The 23037-nt window shown below is 39.0% G+C and overlaps 1 protein-coding gene across 2 annotated transcripts in view; it reads right to left on the bottom strand.

Moving 5' to 3' along the window:
- pacs1b (phosphofurin acidic cluster sorting protein 1b) overlaps positions 1 to 23037 on the bottom strand; it is a 41939-nt gene that overhangs the window by 12807 nt on the left and 6095 nt on the right. For both annotated transcript variants that reach the window (XM_087789566.1, XM_087789567.1), the window contains exons 2-6: positions 5073 to 5160; positions 3992 to 4081; positions 3449 to 3574; positions 1391 to 1535; positions 777 to 868 (exon numbers count right to left, since the gene is read on the bottom strand). In XM_087789566.1, coding sequence (XP_087645692.1) covers positions 777 to 868; positions 1391 to 1535; positions 3449 to 3574; positions 3992 to 4081; positions 5073 to 5160 — 541 coding nt within the window. The remainder of the gene's footprint in view (positions 1 to 776; positions 869 to 1390; positions 1536 to 3448; positions 3575 to 3991; positions 4082 to 5072; positions 5161 to 23037) is intronic.

Below are 23037 nucleotides of genomic sequence, written 5' to 3'. Positions count from 1 at the left end.
ATTCCACCTTCAAATCAAACCTTTTGGATTCCAACACTTCTCCTCGATAGATTTTGAAACCCTCTGGCCATGTCAATATGTTCAAAACTACCGTATTTTCTGCACTATTAAGCGCACCGGATAATAAGGTGCACCTTAAATGAATGGCCTATTTTAGAACGGTGTACCTCTACTTGTCACTGTTGGTCTATTTGACAGCACCACAGCGCCTAAGAGGACTTTACGATTCCTGCCATTTTCACGATACACATCTCCCACTCCTCTTCCTCCTCTTCCTCCTCTTCCAACAACCGCCCTCTCCTTCCACTCGCCTCAATGCAGACTCCAAAAGGGCCGTGTCTTATTTCTCCCAACTGTCTGCCTGCTCCCTTCACCTTCTGCTCCAATCTCTCGCACGGTTGGGCGCCGATTACTCTCGCATCCCCGGCGTGCAGCCACCCGCTCTCTCGCTCAGAAGAGTGGGTGACATGATGAAAAGACACAAGCCGATGTGTACACGCAACTTGCCTGTAAACTAGTGGTCGAGTAGCTGCAAGCTTTAAAGGAGTTATTTGTAAACTTCTTATTATAAAGTGTGGGGTTAGGACTGAAAACACTTTCACAATCTTACATGGCGTTTGCCAAAAAATCGGTGAGGCCTATTTGGCAGTCTGAGGAGCCATCTGTCCATCATCATCATCACTGCCTTCTGTCAGTGCTGAACATGAACCAGAACGATCAAATCATACGACCATTTGTTACCTAGAGGAGGTTGTGCCACAACCGTCTCAGCATACCTGTCCGTGGATGGGGTCGTCGCTGCCCTCTTGTTCCGAGGAGTAGCTTTCTTCCTCCTCTTCAGAGTAGTTGTCGATGTCCGGAGACCGATCTGATGGAAAAAAAACTTTTATTATACTTCTTACAATGGCTACTTGAAAACCTGCAAAGGTATTTTTTTAATGACAAACAACTCGATCAGAGCTATGAACAAACAACTTAGTCATTTCTGCAATGCATTCACTGAGAGGGAGTGAGAAGTAGGAAAGTTTTTATTTAGTTAGAATATAAGTAAAAGAGAGATTTTATTTAATTCAATAGGCTAGTTAGAGTAAGAACGCCCAGATTGCTCAGTCATACCACACAGACTAAAAAACAACAGATTGGCTAGGAAGAGTGTATTACTGTAAGTATATTAAACAGTTCTAAGATTACAAAAAAATGTTATTACACAAAACTCACAGTAAAGTTTAAAAGATACAACACATTGATATCAAGTATGTAACCGTAATGGGAACAAAAATCTAATAAACACGTTGTAAACATAGATCTATAAAACCTAAACAAACGAGTCCTAAAAGTGTTAATAAGTGCATGTTTGGTAACTTTATCTAAAAATAAATCTCTCTCTCACCAGACATCTTGGCTTTGGGTCCCTCGTGGTCGATGGGCTGGCTGGACAGAGAGTACACTCTGATCTCCGCCACAGGCACAGAAGCGTCCTTCAGCTGGCTGTGGAGCCCAAGAACCTGCGCTCCCTCGCTGGGGTGCTGCATCACCTGGAGGGGTGCAGGGTCGTGGATTCATTACGTCGACATCAACTATCATTTTATTACCGATATTTTAAATGACCTTAATGTTCTGCCCCGTTAATTATACAGTCAATTAATTGAGATTCCAGATTCCAGATGATAAATCACATGTCAAGACGATGAGTATCTGATCATTTCGACAGGATGTCAGGAATGATGAAAAAGTTCATTCCCAGTCCTGGTTCTTTTCATTACAGCTTTATATACTTGAACAGCAGTGAAACGTGAGGAGATTCAGAAACGAGAGGGCATTAGATTGAATGTATGATTTACTGAACATTTACTGCGACCGATAGAGAACGCCAGGCCAGAGATCAAAATCTACATTTGATTCTCAAGTGCACTTGCCTGATTGAGTTTGGACCAAGGTCACTGTCACTTCCAATGAAGAGCAGATGACCACTCAGGGACACGTTGCTGGTGGGGGGTGAGACCCAGCACAGCAACAGCACCCAATAGAGGTTTTAGGGGGAAGAAAATATGCAGGATGTTGTAATAGATCTAATGCTTAAAAGAGACTAATGCCTGGAGAGAGTGATGCTCTGACTGGCTCTGACTGGCTCGCGCCCTCATTGGTGGATGTGTCACCGCCTGGTTGAAGTCCGGTCCGATTAATGTTTCTTTACAACACAAATACAGCCTTCAATCATAACACCCTGTTATATGGTCAATGTTATATAAGTCAATATCCAGAATAGAGCAGAATGATGAAGTTCATATTAGCTAGATAAGCAGAAGCTAATCTAATAAACAGTTTAATATTTTCAAACCCGTTGACTGAGGTTCTCACTCCAGACACCAGATTAGAAAGGAAACACTATGTGAAACAGCTTCACATTAACACCCACCAGCTCTAATTATTTTCCTCAGTCTTTGTTGGAGACAATAACGGGCATGACATCAACTTAATCCTTCTGCTGGAGCCCAGATCTCCTCCCGGACTCTCATTCGTCCAGGTTCTTAACCCACATCCTCTGAAGTACCAGCTCAATTCATGAAGCGTAACAGATCGTTTCCAAACCTTCATTTACATTTAATCTCCTAATGTCAAGACATTTTTTACATTTTTAAGTACAAACTGACACATTACTTCAATGAGATGTGCCTCACAGAGAGAGGAAGCATCATCTTATCACACCTAAACTTATATGAAATTATGTTACAAAGTTTTAGCCAACAGAAATAATTGTTTACATTTGATATAAAGGTGGGGTAGATGTTCTTCAAAATGTTGTGAGAAATAATTATTTAGAATTGACAGTCTATATTCATAATCTATTTCCATGGATCCTTTACAAAGGAAAGAGATAAGGGGCCGCATGAATTAATGTTTTGATTTATGTTCTTGCGTGAAAATAAAAGGCTGGGACAGTCAAAGAAAAGTAGACTCTGAAATAAGCATTTTAAGGGCAGGGTGAAAATACAAAAAATACAATTACATTGTTTATCAAGGATCATTTTAATACTAAATTTCATCCCTGCCTCCTCTTAGCACTAGTGGTCATAAGGCAGTAGGATGAATACATAAAATGATATACCCTGAAAAATACAGAGATGGAAACCATTTATTCATTTGTTTTTTTGAGAAGGACCAAGTCTCCCTCTCACACAATATGCTAAATTCCTGTCCTCTGCCGTCACTACATGTTCCTGAGATTAGGAGCCGGCAGTTGAGAAGTGGAGGCAAAGATGCTGATGTTTAACAAGAGAAGTAATAAGAAGTGGGGAGATATAGTGGGTGAATAAGTGAGAGCAAGATTGTTTATATTTATGAATAAAAAAAACAAAATGTATTCTAGCACTTTTCATAGAAGACACTAAATATTCAATTAAAAGATCAAAACAAAAATATAACAGATAGAAACACATCAAGATCTCACCTCTGCCATGTTGATAAGTCCTAACGCCAGCGTCTTGTAGCCCAGGATTGTGCGATTCTTGTATCGTTTTCTCCTCTGCAGCATAATCTGTAGTTTGTTGGCGTCCCTCTTGAGAAAGTGGGGATACTGTAATAACAGAGACACCATGATGTGAAGGATGACCTCCAACAATTAACAGGCTAAACTTCCTTGGTTGCTGTAACCCACTGGTCCCTCTCACCCGCCCTAATGCATCACATTCAAATGTGAACCATGACGCAGCCCTTTGCTCTTTAGCAAGGAATCTGAAGTGACTGCAGCAACAATGGTTTTCTCTGCAGCTCCATCCTCACTGTTCAAAGTTGAATACATAATGTCTCGCTCAGCGCGCTGGACTCAGGGAGATCCACTGAACGCAATTCAGAAACATGGAAGTCGTAAAGAATGATTTAAGATAGAGAAAGGATGACTATGAATTTTATGAACCGTCTGAGAGTTATGTATTTTATTCACACGCGACAGTTTGTAAATGTTGGCTGATTCAATTCTTGCTGACGTGTTTACCTGCAGGGAAAAGGTGAGCTGTAGGTCGGTCTCTGTCAGACCAGCGGATGACAGAAGAATTTCGTTGGAGCGTAAGATCCGCTTGGAGCCCTGAGGAGACAATAGCACGAGGAGAGAGAGAGAGAGAGAAAAAAACAATAATATCATAAGAATAAAGCTGATTGTGTGACTATTATAGGAATATAATGAGCCAGCCGGAGTGAAGGATGGAAACAATGAGCTTTCATCAGCCACATGCAGGGAGATAAGTGTGAGAGAAAGAAGCTGGTGAACAAAAGGGTGTGTTTGACGAGATCTTGGAGACGAAAAGCATTGTCAAGATGAAGACATAGAAGAAGAGAAAGGTTGTTGCATATAACAAAGATCGGTGTTCAACATACACAATGACGATGGTAGTTGTTAAATCACACCAAAATGTAAGGTTTAGCTAGTCGCACAACATTTGAATGTTTTTTCTTTATATCTTCTACAAGGATTGGTTTTATCTTGTCATGGCTCCTGTAGCTGAAATCTATATAAACTACACAACTTTCACCTGAACACAAAGTGCCCCTAAAACTGGTTTACACCGTTCATTTCCATGATGATGGCGAGAGTACTTTCCAGGAGGAGAAAACCAACACAAAAATAGGTTCTCTCTCATTTTGTCAACAAATACACTTAAGGAAAGCGACAGTGTGGATTGAGCAGTTTCCTGTTTCATTACAATGCAATTACACTGTTCTAACAGGGGAGGGGGCCATAAACACATGTTTTCAATCTCTAGTATTGCTTTAATCTTAAAAAGGAAGAAAAATATTTGATGATTATCATTTTCGCCATTGATTTTTTAAATATATATATTCAAATGTTAATAAAAAAATTGATATGCTTAAAAAATAAACAATTTATTAGTTTAAGATGGACCTTAAAACATTTTTTTCTTTTTGTACCATATTGTTATGCAGTTGTAACATTCGCCAAGAAGCTACAACTTAAAATAGTCATTAATGACAGAGTCTTCAATGTAGTGGGTCGTAACATAAATAAAATGTGGTGAATCCTTGTTTTAATGAGATGTAAAAGTATGAACAGCAAGTACCTGCAGTTTGACAGCGATGACCACAGAGGTGAGGTCTTTATCCAGCTCCTTCAGCATGATCAGCTTCTTCAGAGTCAGGTTGAATAACCTGCAGAAGAAAGAAGAACGGCCATGTTGGTTTGCTGCGGAATTAGTTTCGAGGTGAAAAAAGAAGTAAAAGAATGACTACCAGCTGGCAGCAAACTTCAGGGAAGACACAAGACTGGCCCTCAATAGTAGGAACAATGAGACCCACTTCAAGTGCCCCTGGAGTATTTAGTAAAGCTTCACACTGGGAACCGACAGCATCTACTCTGTACCACTTGGGGGTCAATCTGCTCAATAATTCATCTGTATTCCTTTAGAAGAAAAACGTAAACCACTAAAATAGGCATGGCGGGGGGGCGGAGTGGGGTCTGGAGGAGAGCAGGCGGAGCAACAACCGAACACACAAAGAGGTTTGTTGGTATAAAAAATGAAGGAGATCAATTGAAAATGAGCAGGAAAGGGGGGAAGACGGTAGGGACAGAAGATGAAACTGTGATGAGGGGACAGAGATGATGCTGGCAGATGGAATTCAGCGGGAAAGCGACTGGCTCGGAATAATGTAGAAAAAGCCGTCAAGAAATATTGATGTAATTAAAACTATTAAATAACACAACGACCAAGTAGCTCGAAATTGTCTTATCCCACTTTTTTCTTCTCGACCTCATTACATTGATCCTGATTGGCAAGTAAGTGAAAAAGATTTCCAGGGGAGTGATCTGTGGAAATGTTGACTGGAGTAAATGGCATATATAATTTAGTGGGAACATGACAAACCAGCTATAAGTGGACCTCGAGCTCATTAGGCATGTCCGAAGAGCAGGAAACCACCAGTATTTTACCACCGTCGTGGGAAGGGAGTCTTAGTCTTAGGCTTAACACAACTGGAAAGAGATGGAAATTCATCCCAATACACGTTCACAGATAACCTCTAGAATTATAGACCGAATGAGGAAATCTGAGGCAAATGATTTTAAGAAGATGACGATTTTTTTTACCAGAACAACCTTTTATGGTATAAATCCACCGACAATAGTGCTGCCTCCTAGAAAGACTAAGGTCTGCTCATAGCACTGAAGTCTGCTCTCCATCCACAGTCTTTCTGATCGTGATCAAAGGGCTGCCGGAAAAGCTGATCCCGGGAACAAAATCAAATCAATTCGTGCTCTGATAGAAGGAGCAGCTGAGTGCAGTTTGTGCTTACACCTGCTGGATCACAGTGACAAGACTCAGACTACCGGATCAAACTGATATGGAGGTGTAGAACATTTTAAAGCAAGGCCGCTGTAATAAAAACATTGTTTGATAAACATTCTCAAGTAGTCTGAGCTACTGATCAAGTTAAGCTGTAGAGATGCACCAATCCTGTTATCTGTAAACTCGTTTTAAAGTAGCAGCTCTTCCTGAAAATGTTTTCGATTGGGTGAAGTAAAGATCGTATCTCCCTGGAAAACTTATTTCCTCATGTGCTTACTTTAAATTTCCCCTCATTACAGCAAATAGCTAGGCGGGTGTCGTGAGCAAGAAGCAGGTACCAGGGAGAGTTGAACCATAATCATGTTGGTGCTGAGAATACACACCTAACCAGATTAAGTCTGCATTCTTCTTATATAAAATCAGAATCCTAGAATCAAATTTGAAAAACTCCTGCAGGAACTGTGTCGTGCTTTTGTGAGTGCATGGAATCAGAGGGCAAAGGCCAGAGCTGTAAAACAAACATATACTGCAGTTTGTCTCTTCTCTGCCACACACCGTGATCGAGTGCCACAAAAGACACGACGAGGAATAATTATAGAAAAACAACAACATGAATTCAGCTGTGTGGTGAACTGCAGATGCAGGCAGACATAATTACAAACCTTGCTCGCTCAGATTGAAGCCATATAATTATACGAGCGGGGGTTTCAAATCCACACAAATATGAGCAGAACAACAAACCAATTTGTCTTTGGTTGTTTGAAATTGGAATGCTTGGTGTTAAAAGTGGGTGAATGCGAGCTGGTTTTTGTTACTAATGTTTTGAGTGCTTTCATGTGTCAAAGTAAATTACACATTAAAACAATCATCCGTTTACTGTAAAATTATGTTAAAACAAGATGCCATCTTTGTTGTTGTTTTGTTCATTTCATCTATTGAAAGTAGTCAAATCATGATGTTTGTATTAAAGATCTGTCTTAAATATTGTGATTTAATTAAATGTTACTTGAAGATTTATTTTTCTTCTCCAGTGTTTAGAACCTCTAGAATCTTTAGAGCCACCAATAGCTGCGTAAAGATCAGGAGCATTGGCAGGACTGAACTTAACTGAGAAATTCTTTTCTATGGTCCATGATAGACCCTCAACTGCAAGTGGACTTAACAAGCACCAGGACTCAAAGTGTGAGTAAAACTATTAAATAACACAACGACCAAGTAGCTCAAATTTTTTCTTTTCCCACTTTTTTCTTCTCGACATCATTACATTGATCCTGATTGGCAAGTAAGTGAAAAAGATTTCCAGGGGAGCCATCAGTGGAAATGTTGACTAGAGTAAATGCCATATATAATTTAGAGGGAACATGACAAACCAGCTATAAGTGGACCTCGAGCTCCAGTGTGTGGAGATTAGTAGTTCAACCAGCTACATTTACACTTGTTTTTAAAACTTCAGGACTGATACTTCCATTTGTTTCATTTATAAGATGTTGTTGAATTCTTTCATGGGAAAGATATAACTCAACAGTGGGTCAGGTTAACACGACGTTCAAAGCCTGTTCAAAACCTAAAATCCTCCTAACAGGCCAATGTTGTGTGTGCCAACAAAAGGAGTGACGACAGAAAGGTGACTTAATATGATGGGACATCTTGAGAAAAGGACACTGTAAAGCTAAAGTTGTAATTTGATTGTACATCATATCACATAATATATTCATTCATTCATTAAATTGGATTCCCTCGGACAGGATTGGAGCCTTTCCAAAGCGGCTCGGGTCCAGAGGTGGTGGGCACACGGAGACGAACAAGCGCTCGCTCACACCTACGGACAATTAAAGTGCTCGATTAACCGCCGTATGTTTGACTGTGGGAGGAAACCAGAGGACGCAACACAAGGAGAACATAAACAACTCAACAGAGAACCAGCACCAATGTCGAAATCGCTCTACAAGAAATACAGAACGGTTCCTAGAAATGCAGGTAGGCTTTGAGATCATTTTACTCTGGAAATCATCGCGATACATTGATGTGTTTGTCTTTCACGGCTCACCTCTAACTAAATAATAAACGCACACGCTAAGCTAAGAAAAGTTTCCTCAGCCTTTTCTCGCCCTTTTATTCATTTGTTTGTTTAGAGAAGAAGTGACGGGTCGATCGAACGCGGGAGCGGATGGAGAGTGGCTCAATAATGTCCGTGGGAAGACTGACCTGTGACATTCAGTAAAGGTCAGTCTCCGGAGACATGACAACTCATCTGTCAAATGTGACACACACAGCACCACATGTCGGTACACAAGGAGACACATAATTGCTCCATATGTTCTGACAAGTGGATTCATAATCCGTGAGCGTCTACAGCCTTCACAAAAAGAACATTTGTGGCTATTCCAGGCACACTTTGACATCTGGTCATCCGTGTAAAAGAGGTTAATATAAGCGCTTTAATTGTTGCAGTACTTTATGTACTCTTCAAGTGTGATTGATAAACGTCCAGGCATCTAACAATAGATTTGTTGACAATAATTTGTTAGCCACTCCTGCAACAAGTATGGCCCGGTGTAGGATTAGAGTCTCTTTAAGATGCCAGACCTCCTCAGCCGCTCTTAAATCAACTGATTTTCTGGACCGTGATGTGGTTGTTTTTGTTCAGGGGTGTCAGAATCCTCATTTAGCCTCAACAGCCTGATCTAACCAGTGACTCACGTTATGATAGCTGTGCCTCTCAGAATACAGTTGGGCCAAACACAAAATAAGTCTGTATCACATTGACAGTTTTTGGGATTTGGCCACAAATGGGTTTATAAAGGCCATCAGAAGACATAATTGTCTATTTCTTGATTAACTAGCATGTTGTCCGCTTTCTAAACTATTTGTCTATGTATCTATATGAAGGTCAAACTGGGAATTGTGACATCACAACTCAAATTGAGGCATTAAAAAAACCTCCATGACGACACCTTACCCAACAATCATGGTCTACAACATCAACACCCCTTTTAACGGTTCTGCGGTGTTCATTATTCTCGCCGACAGAGAAAGGGTGGGCTTAAGGGATGGTGCCTACGGTTTCCTTGACAACAGCTCTTCATGAGGTGTGACCTTGACATGTCATTCCCACTTGACATGTCAAAGCCCACAGACAGACCCCCCACCTGTGCTCGTTCAATAATCTCAACCTCGATAAATTGCTTTAATAAACCTTCGCAGGCGCAGCCCGCTGAGTGTGTGGAAGACCTGAACCCGTTCCTAAAAGCATCTCCTCCATTAAACAAGCTCACCATCTCAGTAATGGAGATCAATGGCTGCTTGTGTTGCTGACAGAAAAGGCTGTTACCTTTTTCTGCCTTCCTCCAAAACTCATTAACATCTCATCACATTGATTAGTCTGCACGCAGTCAAGCTCGTCCTCCTTCAACACAACAGCCTCTGTTCGGAATGTAAAAGAGTTTGACAGAACATGTCATGAAGGGTACATCCAAACACAAGTGTCGATTCTAAAAATGTATATATATATATATGAATATAAGATTTTTGTTTCAGGGCACTTTGGTGCGATATCATTTCTTCAGATATATGAATATATATAATAGAAGAACAAACAGAAGGATAAAAAGATCGTGTTTGTTCATGATGCTGCTCTTTTTCTAAATGGTTTCTCCTTTATTCCTCATAGTCCTCGTCTAATAAGCTCTTAATAAACCTCTTTATTATCTCCAGACCTACAAATGTTCTTCAACAATTCCCCTCCACGACTCCATAACCAACGTACCCATAAATAACCTATTCCAGATTACAATATTTCTTAAAGTCCCTTTTCTTCAGACTCAAAACTTTGAAAGAACCGCCTTGAAAAGTGCGGCCCAGGGCCACATGCGGACCTTGTGTGTTTTTGCAGCCCATAAAACTATAACATCTTTTTATACCATTTATTACTAGTTTCACATTGAAGTACTTTGTTTTAGTATTTTTCCTTTTCTGTCAAAATAAAAAGAAACATACAATCAAATGACAACTATAATTTTTTTTGGATTCCCGAATATATTAAAGCCCTTTTTTCGTTGTCCCTTCTTTTGAACCCCGGTTTTGATCCTCACAACATTGAGAGTATTTAATGGAAATTTAATTGCCAGCACCTGTTCTCAACCAAACATGAAAATGCAAAGAAAAAAAGAAACATTTTTATACTAATAAATAGTATTTTAAGCTTATAAAGAATGAATTCAATTTTGTATTATCCAATAAGTCCAGACACTTAAATGCTGTTATAAATTCAATAAGATCGACAGCCAGATTCAATACTAAACGCTCCCAGCTCACAACATCGGGATTCAGGTTCTCACATTTCGAATGTTGCGTAACTGCTATCCTACAGAAACTGTTTCACTTGTCCTTGCAGAGATTGAGGCTGAAAAGAATTTCAGAACTATTTAACCCAATTTTTGGTCGAGGATTCTCTCCAGAGGACAACAAGATAGCGGCGAAGTCAGAAGCGGAGCATCTGATGTTTTGCTGTGCAGTTTACCTGCCAAGAAAGCAGAATGAGTCATAAAGCTATTCTAACCTATTGAAGCCAACATGCAGAAATGGCGGGGGACATCAATCACAGAAACGGTGTCAAGTCTTGAAATCAGCCGGGAGCAGAACAGAATATGTTCTGGTATATATAGGAGACCCCTAAAGCTATCTCATGATTAGCTTGCTGGTCACATCGACGTCTAAACTCCAGCGAGGCGAACTATTCCCCAGTACTACAGATGAAACTCTAAACTGGACTTCTAGTTAATTTAATTTTCTATCTTTAAAAAAACAAACAAATCGATTTCCACCCTGACACAAAAAGATATTGGATAAAACTGCAAGAAACAAAGCATAAAATGATGCATTGCCTGGGATTTATTTGAGATCCTCCCAGTCACCTTCCTTTTTGTGGGTGCAGCACTGGTGACCGTCCTTTAATTCAAGCATGTTCAAGAACAAGGCTGACATTGAAAAACGTGGATATCAATTCATTACAGACGTACAATTAGTTGATTAATGTTTCTTGTCGTAGTCCCGGAGATATACAGCTCTGAACTGTAGCGGAAGCTCCTTATTTATTGATTGTGACTCACAGACACAACTATCAATTGAAGATAATCGAGGTCACATTTGGTGACAATGTGAACGTGTCTTTGTGTCAGCAGCACCATTTAATGCCATGGTATTGTATTGTGTGCATGACCTGCTCCATCATTTAGCTTTCGGTTTAATGACGTAGTATTTTGCAGGGAAACAACCAAAAGAAACACGAAGAGAAGAAATACAGTACCAGTTAGTAGGCATTATTTACCAACATGTACTGCTCTGGTTTTGTTTGTTTGGTTTGTTGGGTTATTAATGGATCAGAAGTGTTTTATTTACCAATTTTCCTTCAGGTTAAACCAACAAAAAATCCTACATTGAGAAGTTGTTGCCTTTTAAGCGTGTCAGATATTTCTTAGAGTAATGGAAGTGCACGTTATAGATAACAAGTGAGAAAGCAAAAATACATTAATTGAAATCCGTTTTTACTTATACCTCGTGTTATAATTGAATCAGGTCAAAAATGGAAAGCGGAAACTGAAGAAATAAGAGTTTGGTGGTAAACCCGGCTTGTAGTATCAATACGACTTGAATGGAACTTCAAAATTCAAAGTTCCTTGATAAAGGAAGACTTAAGGCGACATAGAAAGATTAGATGTTGCTCATCTAACATTCACAAATCAACTACCTGTACATCATCAGTTACATATCTGTTGTAATTCTATTTTTATGTGGTAGCAGAGCTACAGCACCATTAGAACAATTGTTCTCCTGGGATGACATGTGAGTAAAAAAGCAGTGATTGTATTGTTTGCCATACAGCTCAAGTGATACTTCTGCTTTTTAGTTATCGTGTCTTGACTGTTAGACACGGATGTGTTCCCAAATGCATCAGCATCCAAAGTTCACTGCTGAAAATAAACCATTTAAAACTGTCCCTCCAGTGTCTTCTTCTCTTTCTGTTGAAATTTTAAAAGCGAGCCAGTAATAGATCAAAAACTGGAGTGAGGCAGAAACAACAGAGCCGTCATCAGCTGATGGATTTTCTGGAGACACTGGACTTCAGTCTTTCCGTTTTTAGCTCAGCTTCAAAGCTATGTCTATAGATAAGTGGCCGTATGTCTCAGGCATTTTCTAATGAAGAAGCCTGTCAACGCTGCAAGTTGCTGTTCCTCTTTTTTTTGTTTTCTGCAGTGGAAGTATGACACAGCAAGATGCTATCAAAGTTAAGCAACATCGTCTCTCCTTTCACCAGCTGTCCAGCAGAAGACCATCTACTCAGACGGTCTCTCATCTTGCTCGGTTCTCTCCCCTCTAGGCGTTTATTTAAATCCCATCCAAAATCCTCCCATCTGTGTCGACTGATAGTACCTCTGCTGCATTCCATCCCCTCGCCTTGGTTTGTGTTTTTATCCTCCTCTGTTGGAAACCTATGCCAGTAGCTCCCATTTATGAACATATTTTATATGTACACAGTACACAGTTTTGCTGGCTATTGTAAAAAAAACAATTTCCCAAAGGAGACCTCCTGAGGGATCAATAAAGTTTTTTTTACCTTACCTTAGTACAAAAAAAATACCTATTTTCTATAAAAGACAGTGTAAAGTAGTATCTAGTTTATCCATAAGAAAACAAATTCTAAAAATCATTTGTTGCATGTATAAGTGATTCAATTAATAATGAGCTAAAAGGCCAAATTTCAAAATAACTATTGAGAAACTGAAGGAAGTCATGGACTGAATCAGAACCTTCTGAACTCTTGACCTCCACCTTTCTGTCCTAGAATGTAACCCATAATAAATTCATATATAGTCAAACATCACACATCATGACACGCAAGCCCCATCGTCTGTCAAGGACCACTTGACCCGAGGTAGCTGCGTGACCTCTGGGTCATGTGATAACAGGGATTACTATGCAACCGACAACCATCAGCAGCACAGATCAGCTGACGCCAGAACTCTAGTGTCGTAACAAGCAACAGCGACTCAGTCTTGTCGCCATGGTGAGCATTTGACCTGTACAAAGATGACCGCGATAAGTGCTGTGTTGTGGTTGTACAAGATAGAAAGACAAATTTGCTTCAGGAAACTTGTGTAAATGAACTTCTGCCACTTCCACGATTTAACCTTCATGTGATCATTTAAGTAGAAATTTTGATACAAAAAATACATGCCAACAGCATTTTTGGTATTTGCACCTTTAAACATTGTATTCTTTTACAACTAGAATTAGTTGATCTAGTTTTATTGTGTGTTTTTGATTGGGCAATAACACACAATAACACAACACAGAATAATTCAAGTTGCATGAATAAGCACATTTAGATGATGAAATTAGCCCTTTTAAATTGATAACAATAACATTTACTTCTGTCCATACGTTTCAGTTTCGCTGCCATCTGATCAGTTAAACGTCCACATTGGTAGCATGTGTGGTTGGAGTTGAAACGGTTTGTGAAATTAAAATGAAACTGTAACCGTTTTGCTTGCTTTCAGTGAAACTTCCCTTTAGAAAATATTGATATTTAATTACACCAATTGCTTAGAAGCCTGTGTAATTCTCAAAAGATTCTGGTCTGTTCAGGTAGAAGTGAAGGGTAGTGGGTTCTCTTCCCTTAAACGATGCAGTTAGATTTTCTAAATTTGTTAAAATCTCAAAAAGGATTTCAGCAGATTCTAATCCGAATTTTAAATCCTCTCACGCTGTTAGGGCCATTATTTAGAAACGTTAAAAATGTCGTTTTGACTTTATGCTCCAGGGTGCAAGTTTGCATAAATACATGACTTTCATGAATACGTGAACATTATCCTCCATTATGCGTTGAAGTATGTATGCGGCCATTATCTCCATTTGCAGTCTATGCACTGCTGAGTGTGTAGGAACAAGTTCTAGTTGTTATCAGGGGTTTTCTTTCTGCGCTCTGACTCATAACAGAGAAGCCGAGAGCAGAAGTGATTCTTCCATAACAACTAAAACCAAGGCTGTATTAACGCACGTGTGCGAGCGTCTACTTCACTTTTGCCCTCAGCAGCCGAGAACATGTGACTGAGTGTTGGCAGGCGGGCACTTGAGTTTTTGCATTTTAACCACAGAAACACCGACGAGGATGTGTATTGGTATGTGGGTGGCTGCGGACTTGTAGTGTACTTCTACAGTGAGTCTGCTCGTGCCTCAGCGCATTTGCAAAGTCAAGTCTACCTACACAAAAATAATGTTGCCACGTTGTAAATTAAACAATCAAAAATAACTCCTACAAGCAATGAAAATACAGAATGGACATTAAGATCCTGTGAAATTAGTTAGATTGTTTTATATTGAGGTGTTAAGAGGTTTTAGTCAAAAGCTTATCTCTGCAAAGAAAAATATTAAGAAGACCAAGTAAGAAGAATTAAGTGATGCTCAGGGTTAAGAGATCTCAGTTAACACTAAAAACATAATGCTTTGGTACCATGCCAAATACAGCCAAATATTTGAATGTAGCATATGAGAGATTCACAAACATATAGTTGGTCTTATTTTAGTATTCATTTAAAGGCAGCAAAAGCTTGATAACCTGCAGTGAACGTTGATATTGTGATACAGAAAGGTCAGGTTTTAGTGTTGCCATTTGACAGCCTATTTTGCTAGCAAATATATATAAGAAATGTCGTGAGATTATGTTCATAAAAATATGAAGATGAAAAGGTCTCAATAAGCGGATGGTATATTTATAAAAGCAGGTATATTTTTTGCCTTCAAGGAGAATAACAAACATCCGTTGAATCTTTATACCGACTATATGCACTTTGGTTGAATTTATCCTCAAAAGTGAGTAGTTCTTTTGGACTAAAAAATGCTTGTTTCAGACTTATATAAATATAGTAACTTGAGCTAAAATATTGTCCTGTTGGACACATCTGCAGAATGTCGTCTTTGTTTTTGTTGGTGCCAATTCCAATGTGAACATTTTAACAATTTACAGAAACATCTCTAACTCTCTCATTATTTCTTTAGGATGCATTTAAAAAAATCTAATTCTAATTAAGGATCACAATTTTACATATTTTAGGACCTAGCAGTGAAATTAGCCGTTTAAAGCTAGTTTAGTAAAGTGGTTCTAGTTTCTGGTAAAGTGGCATTTTTTTTCCAGGGACAGTCCTTTAATAATAAATTAAAAAGGCAGATTTACTTTAATAAACAATGTTCTTATCTCTATAATGTCAAAGAAATAAGCATAATAATGTGTTAGAGAGAGAAAAGAAAGTAATGAAGTCATTCATGTTGCAAAATATAATTAGATGTACATTTCCCCTACAGGTTACCATCTGTACACCACTTGTTCATCGCAAGTCACGACAAGGGAACTATTCAAGGCCTCCTGATTATAGTCCACGTGGCTTCGTATGACACCGAGTAGAATTCACTTTATAGTTTGTTATGCAACAAATGTCTTACCAACGTACATGGCTGTTGACAAATAGCTGCCTCTGGCCTTCATTCCATATGTGCAACATTGGATTTTAGAGCAGGGCGACATGAGTCGTACGGTATCTCCCAGAGGTGTTGCTATGTTTGTGGATGACACACACAGACCATAAAGAAGGAAAGAGGGTTTGTACACAAACATGATTCAGGATTCCTCTCAATTCATAATATTATCCCATAATACAATTAACAAAAACTTGGAATATAACATGCATTTTTAAGAGATTAAAGAATGCATGTCTTCACCGACATGTACAATTTCATAAAAAACCACAACCATCTTTTCAATTGTATTCGAACATTTTACATCCAAGTTTTTATTTAATGTATATGATATTCTGAGAAAAACAAGTTTTCATCTGTGCTTAACTAATACTTCATATGTTTATTAATCATCACCTCTAATGACATATCAATTCTAAATCCTTTTTTCACCACATATATGTTTTCTTAATAATACATATCTAGTTACTTGTTTCGTCAATTTTTTTCAATAAGAGTACCTTATTTTCCGCACTATAAGCCGCACTTAAAAGCCGCACTTAAAAGCCGCACTTAAAAGCCTTTAAATGACAATGCGCCTTATAATCCTGAGCGCCTTATATATGAACATTAACTGGTGGGTTTAGTATCACTTTCATGACAACATGGCGGACGTCTATGGTGTGATATTACTGCCACCGGTTTGAGCGAGAGTGTCTTGGTTGTTGTACACTCAAAATCACTCTGGTGCGCACTCAACCAGTCATACACGTGCGTTCAACATGTCATACACGTGCACTCTAGCCGTCATACACGCCAAGACATAATAGGCCATTCATTGAAGGTGCGCCTTATAATCCGGTGCGCCCAATAGTGCGGAAAATAAAGTATTTTCGTATCATTTCCCACACTTTAAACAAGCCCCTCACAATAGATGGTACATACATTGTATTCTTATTATTTTCTTCCCCTGACTTAATTTATAAAAGTGTACTTTTTATTTATGTTTTGATAAAATCATCACTTATTATACTAGAAATTATAATAGAAATAATAACAGACTTAAACAAGGGATAGAAATGAGGGTGTTGACTGTAAGTAAAATACAATTCACACTTCTGTATGAGACGAGAGCAAATGTGAATCTATATTAAAAACTGTTATGTTGCAAACCTCACTGTATTGATAGTGTTCAGAAGCAAACGTCCTGACGGTGGACAGAGCAACAGACACCTGGTCAGTGTTCCGAGGCAGAAGGCGGAGGCGAAGGCAGGGAAGGACGAGTTGATATCAAGCCTCCGCTCACGTCCCTCTGCTGTATCTGCAGCCCTCGCCACAGCTGCTTCGTTCTCATTCAACAAATCAACTGCTCTTTGATGTCGCTCTCGCCCGATAAACCCTCTGCTCACATCTCTCCTCCTCTTCCTCACCTTCGGCGTGGTATCCCTCCTTAATCCCTTCCCTCCTCTGCTCACATCTCTCCACTTCATGCACCCCCTCTTTCAAAACATCAGTCTTTCCACTCGCCGATCATCAAAGTCTGTATGTTGTGGAAAAAAAAACCCTTGGCTTTAATCCTGTGTTAAGCCACAACGTAACCTGTTTTGGTCGTTTATTTTGTTTTAACTATCCTATAATCCAACACTCACTAGACAACAATCAATCAGCATGTCAGGAACATGTGGTCTCAGAAGTTCATGTTTAAGCTCTGTTGGAAACAAATGTAAAAGTCATGCATCCTTTTGTCAAGTCCTCAAGTGACCAATCGCAGAGTTGACAGGTTTTTTTTAAAAGCCATAAATGTCTGACGTTTTTATCCTACCATTATAAGGCAACTCCAGTTCTTCACTCGTGTCCAACAAATCTAAGAAAGGGATGACATTTCAGAAGTACAAGAGGACAACATCACCCTGTACTTATTCCTCATTTCTGCTCGTATTCCCTCAAGACCACTTTTTTCTTCCTGTCCTTTAGTCCAGGAGCAACAGTCGCCCTGCTGACACCAGTGGACACTTCGCCTGAGGCCCGGAGACACACACTTACAACACTCCAAGCTCCATATTTACTAACTTAAATGTAGTAGAAGATACAGCCAATTATTTTTAAACAATAGAATATTCATGTCAGCACAAACGTGAGATGGAGTAACTGCCATTCCAAGTAGCAAATACCAAAGTGAATTTGTTTGTATATTTGTATTTTAAATATTAATATTTGTGAAGCAACACGGCTTCCAACAGGTCCATCAATGAGTATACTGGCCGCTGATTCTATGATTTGTGAATAGGGATACTGTGGATGTCAGAGGTGATGAAGTACTTGAGAGAAAGTTGGGAAGAATTGTAAAACTATGTTATCACACAACCTCTCAAGCTTATCAAAGAAAGATGACTGAAACTGTCGCAGGATACATTCTTATACAAAACCCTAACCCTGAAATCCCAGAATGAACCAGAACTGAAGCATTTCAATTAGTTTGCACTTATAAAGGAGATTAAGTTGAATGAATACTGGATACAAAAAAAAAATTGTTTACTTTCATTTAACGTGAATATGTCTACGTTTAACAGCTATTTTCATTGAAAGCATGAGCCAACACCGTTACAAAATGATTCAACGTCTCATTAGTGAGTGATCAAACAACAAATACATTTAAACAGCTAAAATACAAACGTTTAAATACACACATCATTTCAAAAAACGGACCGAGGGTAATGCAATAAAGTACACACACAGATTGACACTTTCAACCCACACACACAGGCTGCTGAAAGTGTTGCCAACACCCACAACATGAGTATGAGCAACACAATTATTTGGCTTTCGAGGGCAAGTTTCAGTACAAGCAACGATTTGCTGACAGGCAAGGTTTGGATGAAGTTTCAAAATGTGTCAAGAAAGATGCAGCTACATTGTGTTACACTCCAAGAATAACTTACAAAACAAAATAAACTTGAATGACTGCTTTCTGTGTACTTCAGATGGAAAGCTAGTAAATAATTCACTTATAAAGCATCATAATTACACGTTTTACTTTTGTCATGAATCATTTTGACGGCGATGCATATTGTTCGCCTGATCATCCTCAGTATCTGTTGGCGGGTCCAGATAAGAAAGTGCTGAGTCTCGAGGTGAAATGTAGCCGCGGGATGTTTGTAAACAAAACAAGGATAAGTCGTGTGATTTCAGGACTCCAGCACAAACACTGGCGGGCGTGCACAGCGTTACCATTGACCTCTTGTTAAAGCGATTACAGATTAATGAGCAGAGTACCCGCCTAATCCAGTTTAGCACGAGATGGGGGCAATGATGACATCGAACTTCGCTGTCTGCCACCCAGCACCGCCGCCGATCCAACGCCAGCGAGCAGGAAGCTCGTCCAATCGGAGCGCCGCCCGTCTCAACACAGCTATCACAACACGCTGGCAGAATGAAAGTGAGAGTGACGCGCTCTGACTGATACTGGTGTGCTGGCCGCACAACACAAGTGTGAACACCAACGCACAAGTTTCCTTTGGAAACAACACATTACTCTAGACCTTTATTAGATCAAATGAAGCCTAATTCAAATGGATTGTTGTCCAATTTAATTTGTTGCATCGGCGATACACCAGGGGCCTCGTGTATCAAGAGTTGCGTGTCATTTCCTCCAAGAATATTCAGATGTATGAATCTGTGCGTGTGCAAAATGAAATCAACGCGGAATTCATGGCAGACGTGTTCATCCCTTTCCACGCCTTCATCTAAATATAAAGTCTAACCTGAAAGAAACAAATGAAAACATGAATTTAAACTGGATTAACAGTTTCTTTTAGTTGATTTAATACATTATTAAAAATGAAAATTAGGGTTGTTAGAAACATTTTAAAGAGGTTTTAAAAGAATATAACTGCAAATCAGTAACTTGAAGTGACGAGTATTTATGACGATGTGAAGATGGGATATAATTTGGGGTAAACATGCGTAACACACACATGTAATAGTACTGCATTGAATAAAAGTGTTTCATGTTCATGTACACAATTTCAACATTTGATGATGCAGGTTCTTGCTGCTTTACTTTGAAACTCTTTAACTACAGTTTATTATAACTGGCGGACCCGCGGTCTATGTTGTTTCATACAACTGCAGTTTGTCCTTGGATGTCCTGGTTGTGCTCAAAACGTCTGCCACGTCTTCGTAGAGTTGAGTTAAGGCGATCAGTTTGTTTTATATATTATTATAAAAAACAAGAAATTCTTGCACATTTTTTTTCTGAATTGCATGTAACAGCTGATTAAAACATGCGGTATACCATAATAATGTGTTCATAATAAACAAAGATCACAATGAGAAACTTTATACGTTTGTGTATACTTTAATATCCACTCATGTCACTGCAAACACATGAGCGAGTGTTGATGTCCATTCAATGATTGTGCGTCTCTGATGAAAATGTTTGTACGTGAAATCTAAACCCAACGGTAAAGCCCACACGTTTTCACACCCTTTGCATTCTTGATGTATATGAACTTTAGTGTGGAAAAGTCTGCACCTTTTGTGTGCACAAACTCTTAGTACATGAGGCCCCAGGTGACTCTAGGAAGAGGAAACAAGGCTTACATGTGGTGTACATAGGAGTATTTGGAAACATACTTAAAGATTCACAAGATGTACAACGTGTCAGCTGTCCATATAGTCTACTTCTTACACAAACATCCAAGCTAAGGCTGATAAAAATCATATAAACAACCAATCTTGTCTAATGTAACCAAGTCAACCTTACAAGAGACAATGGCTATAAAATAAAACCTTTTTCTTTTATCAAGAAAACATTTCTCACTTGTAAGACAACAGAAAATGTTAACATGAATCCTGACGTACAAATAAGAACATAGAACTGTGAAACAAACATTATTAAACTCCATAACATATTTAAATTATGTGAATGTTTGGCGCTTGCTCAACTAAATACAAAAGATCTGTCCTCAACTGTTATTTCCTGATTCGACAGATCCATTACAATGACAATGTTCTGATCTATAACTCCACAAGGAGTCGCAACTAAATCTTTTCTAGATAACTGTGGAAACAATCTTCTGTTCAATGGAATGAGTGAATTTTAGTGTCTGTGTGTCTTGTGTGTGGATGTGTGAGGATCACACTTCTGTTGTCACCTTTCTACATGTGTCTTCTTCTCCGTTTGTGTAACTTTATCTCAGTGTGTCTTTGATTATTACATGTTTAAAGAAAACAAAACATAACTCAATGACATTGTGTGTGAAAAGTTACTGTGTGCGCCGAAGATGCGCTTATGGCAGATGTAAGAAGTGCGGCTGCAGAGCTACAGCTAGAAGCAGGAAATGTATATAAAATCTTGTGGCATTTCTTCTCTTTCTCAAACTACACAATCTACATCCATCCATCCATCCATCCATCCTTCCAGACACTTCCGCTTTTCTAGAGGGTAGCGTGACTCAGGGGCCACATGCAGACTTTAACTAATTCTGTGGCCCTCATGGGAAATATAATTTGGTAAATTTCTTAAATATTTAGTGTATTTTCATTTGTTATTTTAGTATTGATATATACTAGAATGTCTTGCGCCTACAAATAAAAAATACTTGCAAGTTGTATATAACATTTATAGCCTACAACATTTAATCTTTGGTAATTATTTGTTTTACCTTACATAACAGTTCTTAAGGGGCCACTTAAACTGTGAGAGTTGTAAAATAAAAAGAAGGAACCATGAAAAAAAATTACCTTTTTCTAAAACTACCATTTCAAAGTATAAAAAACAAAAAAGGTCAGATTTTGCAAACAACGATATGTCATAAGTGTAATTATTTCTGGAGACTTTAACAGAAAAATGTACTGCCGAAAATTGAAGAACTATTGAGTTTTAAATACATTTTATTATAATATAAATCATTAAAACACTATTGATGACATGTATACAGTGGGGAGAACAAGTATTTGATACAATGCTGATTTTTTGAAGTTTTTCCACCCACAAAGCATGTGATCTCTACATGCTTAGTCATTTGTATCAAAGGTACTCTTCAACTGTGAGGGAAAGAATCTAAAACGACAATGCAGACAATCACAGTGGATGATTTTTAAATTATTAATTTCCATTGTATTGCAAGACAGTTTTTGATACATTAGACAAACAGAACTCAATATTTGGTACAGAAACCTTTGTTTGCTATCACAGAGATCAGACGTCTTCTGTAGTTCTTCACCAGGTTTGCACACACTGCAGCAGGAATTTTGGTCCACTCCTCCATCTTCTCCAGAGCGTTCAGGTTTCGGGGCTGTCGCTGGGCAACACAGGGTTTAGCTCTCTCTAAAGATTTTCAATTGGATTCAGGTCTGGAGACTGGCTAGGCCCCATCAGGATCTTTAGATGCTTCCTATGGAGCCACTCCTTAGTTGCCCTGGCTGTGTTTCGAGTGGTCGTGCTGGAAGACCTAGCCATGACACATCTTCAATGCTCATACTGAGGGAAGGAGATTTTGTTGGCCAAGATCTCACGATTCATGGTCCCATCCATCCTCCCCTCAATAGGGTGCAGTCGTCCTGTCCCCCGTGCAGAAAAGCATCCCCAAAGAATGACATTTCCACCTCCATGCTTCACAGGTGCGATGATGTTCTTGGGCTTGTACTCGTCATTCTTCTTTCTCCAAACACGGCGAGTGGAGTTGAGCTCATCCCTCACTGTCCTCATGATCATTGATGCCCCACGAGGAGAGATCATGCATGGTGCTCCAGACCGAGGGAGATTGAGCGTCGTCTTGAACTTCTTCAATTTTCTTATAATTGCACCAACAGTTGTTCTTCTCACCAAGATGCTCGTCTATTGTCCTGTAGCCCATCCCAGCCTTGCACAGCTCTCTGGTCTTGGCCATTGTGGAGAGGTTGGAGTTTGTTTTAGTGTGTGGACAGGTGTGTTTTATACAGGTAACAAGTTCAAACAGGTGCAGTTAATACAGGTAATGAGTGGAGAACAGCTTCTTGAAGAAGAACTAACAGGTCTGTGGGAACCTAAATTCTTACTGGTTGATAGTCGATCAAATACTTGTGTTTATATTTTATGTCATGCAATAAAATGGAAGTTAATTATTTAAAAATCATCCACTGTGATGTTCTGCATTTCCATTTGAGATTCTGTCCCTAACAGTTGAAGAGTACCTTTGATACAAATTACAGACAGTGTATCAAATACTTGTTCGCCCCACTGTATATTTTTTTC

This window comes from Callionymus lyra, chromosome 4, assembly GCF_982586985.1.
Source record: "Callionymus lyra chromosome 4, fCalLyr1.hap1.1, whole genome shotgun sequence".
NCBI lineage: Eukaryota > Metazoa > Chordata > Actinopteri > Syngnathiformes > Callionymidae > Callionymus > Callionymus lyra.
This window is presented reverse-complemented; position numbering and strand designations above follow the sequence as displayed.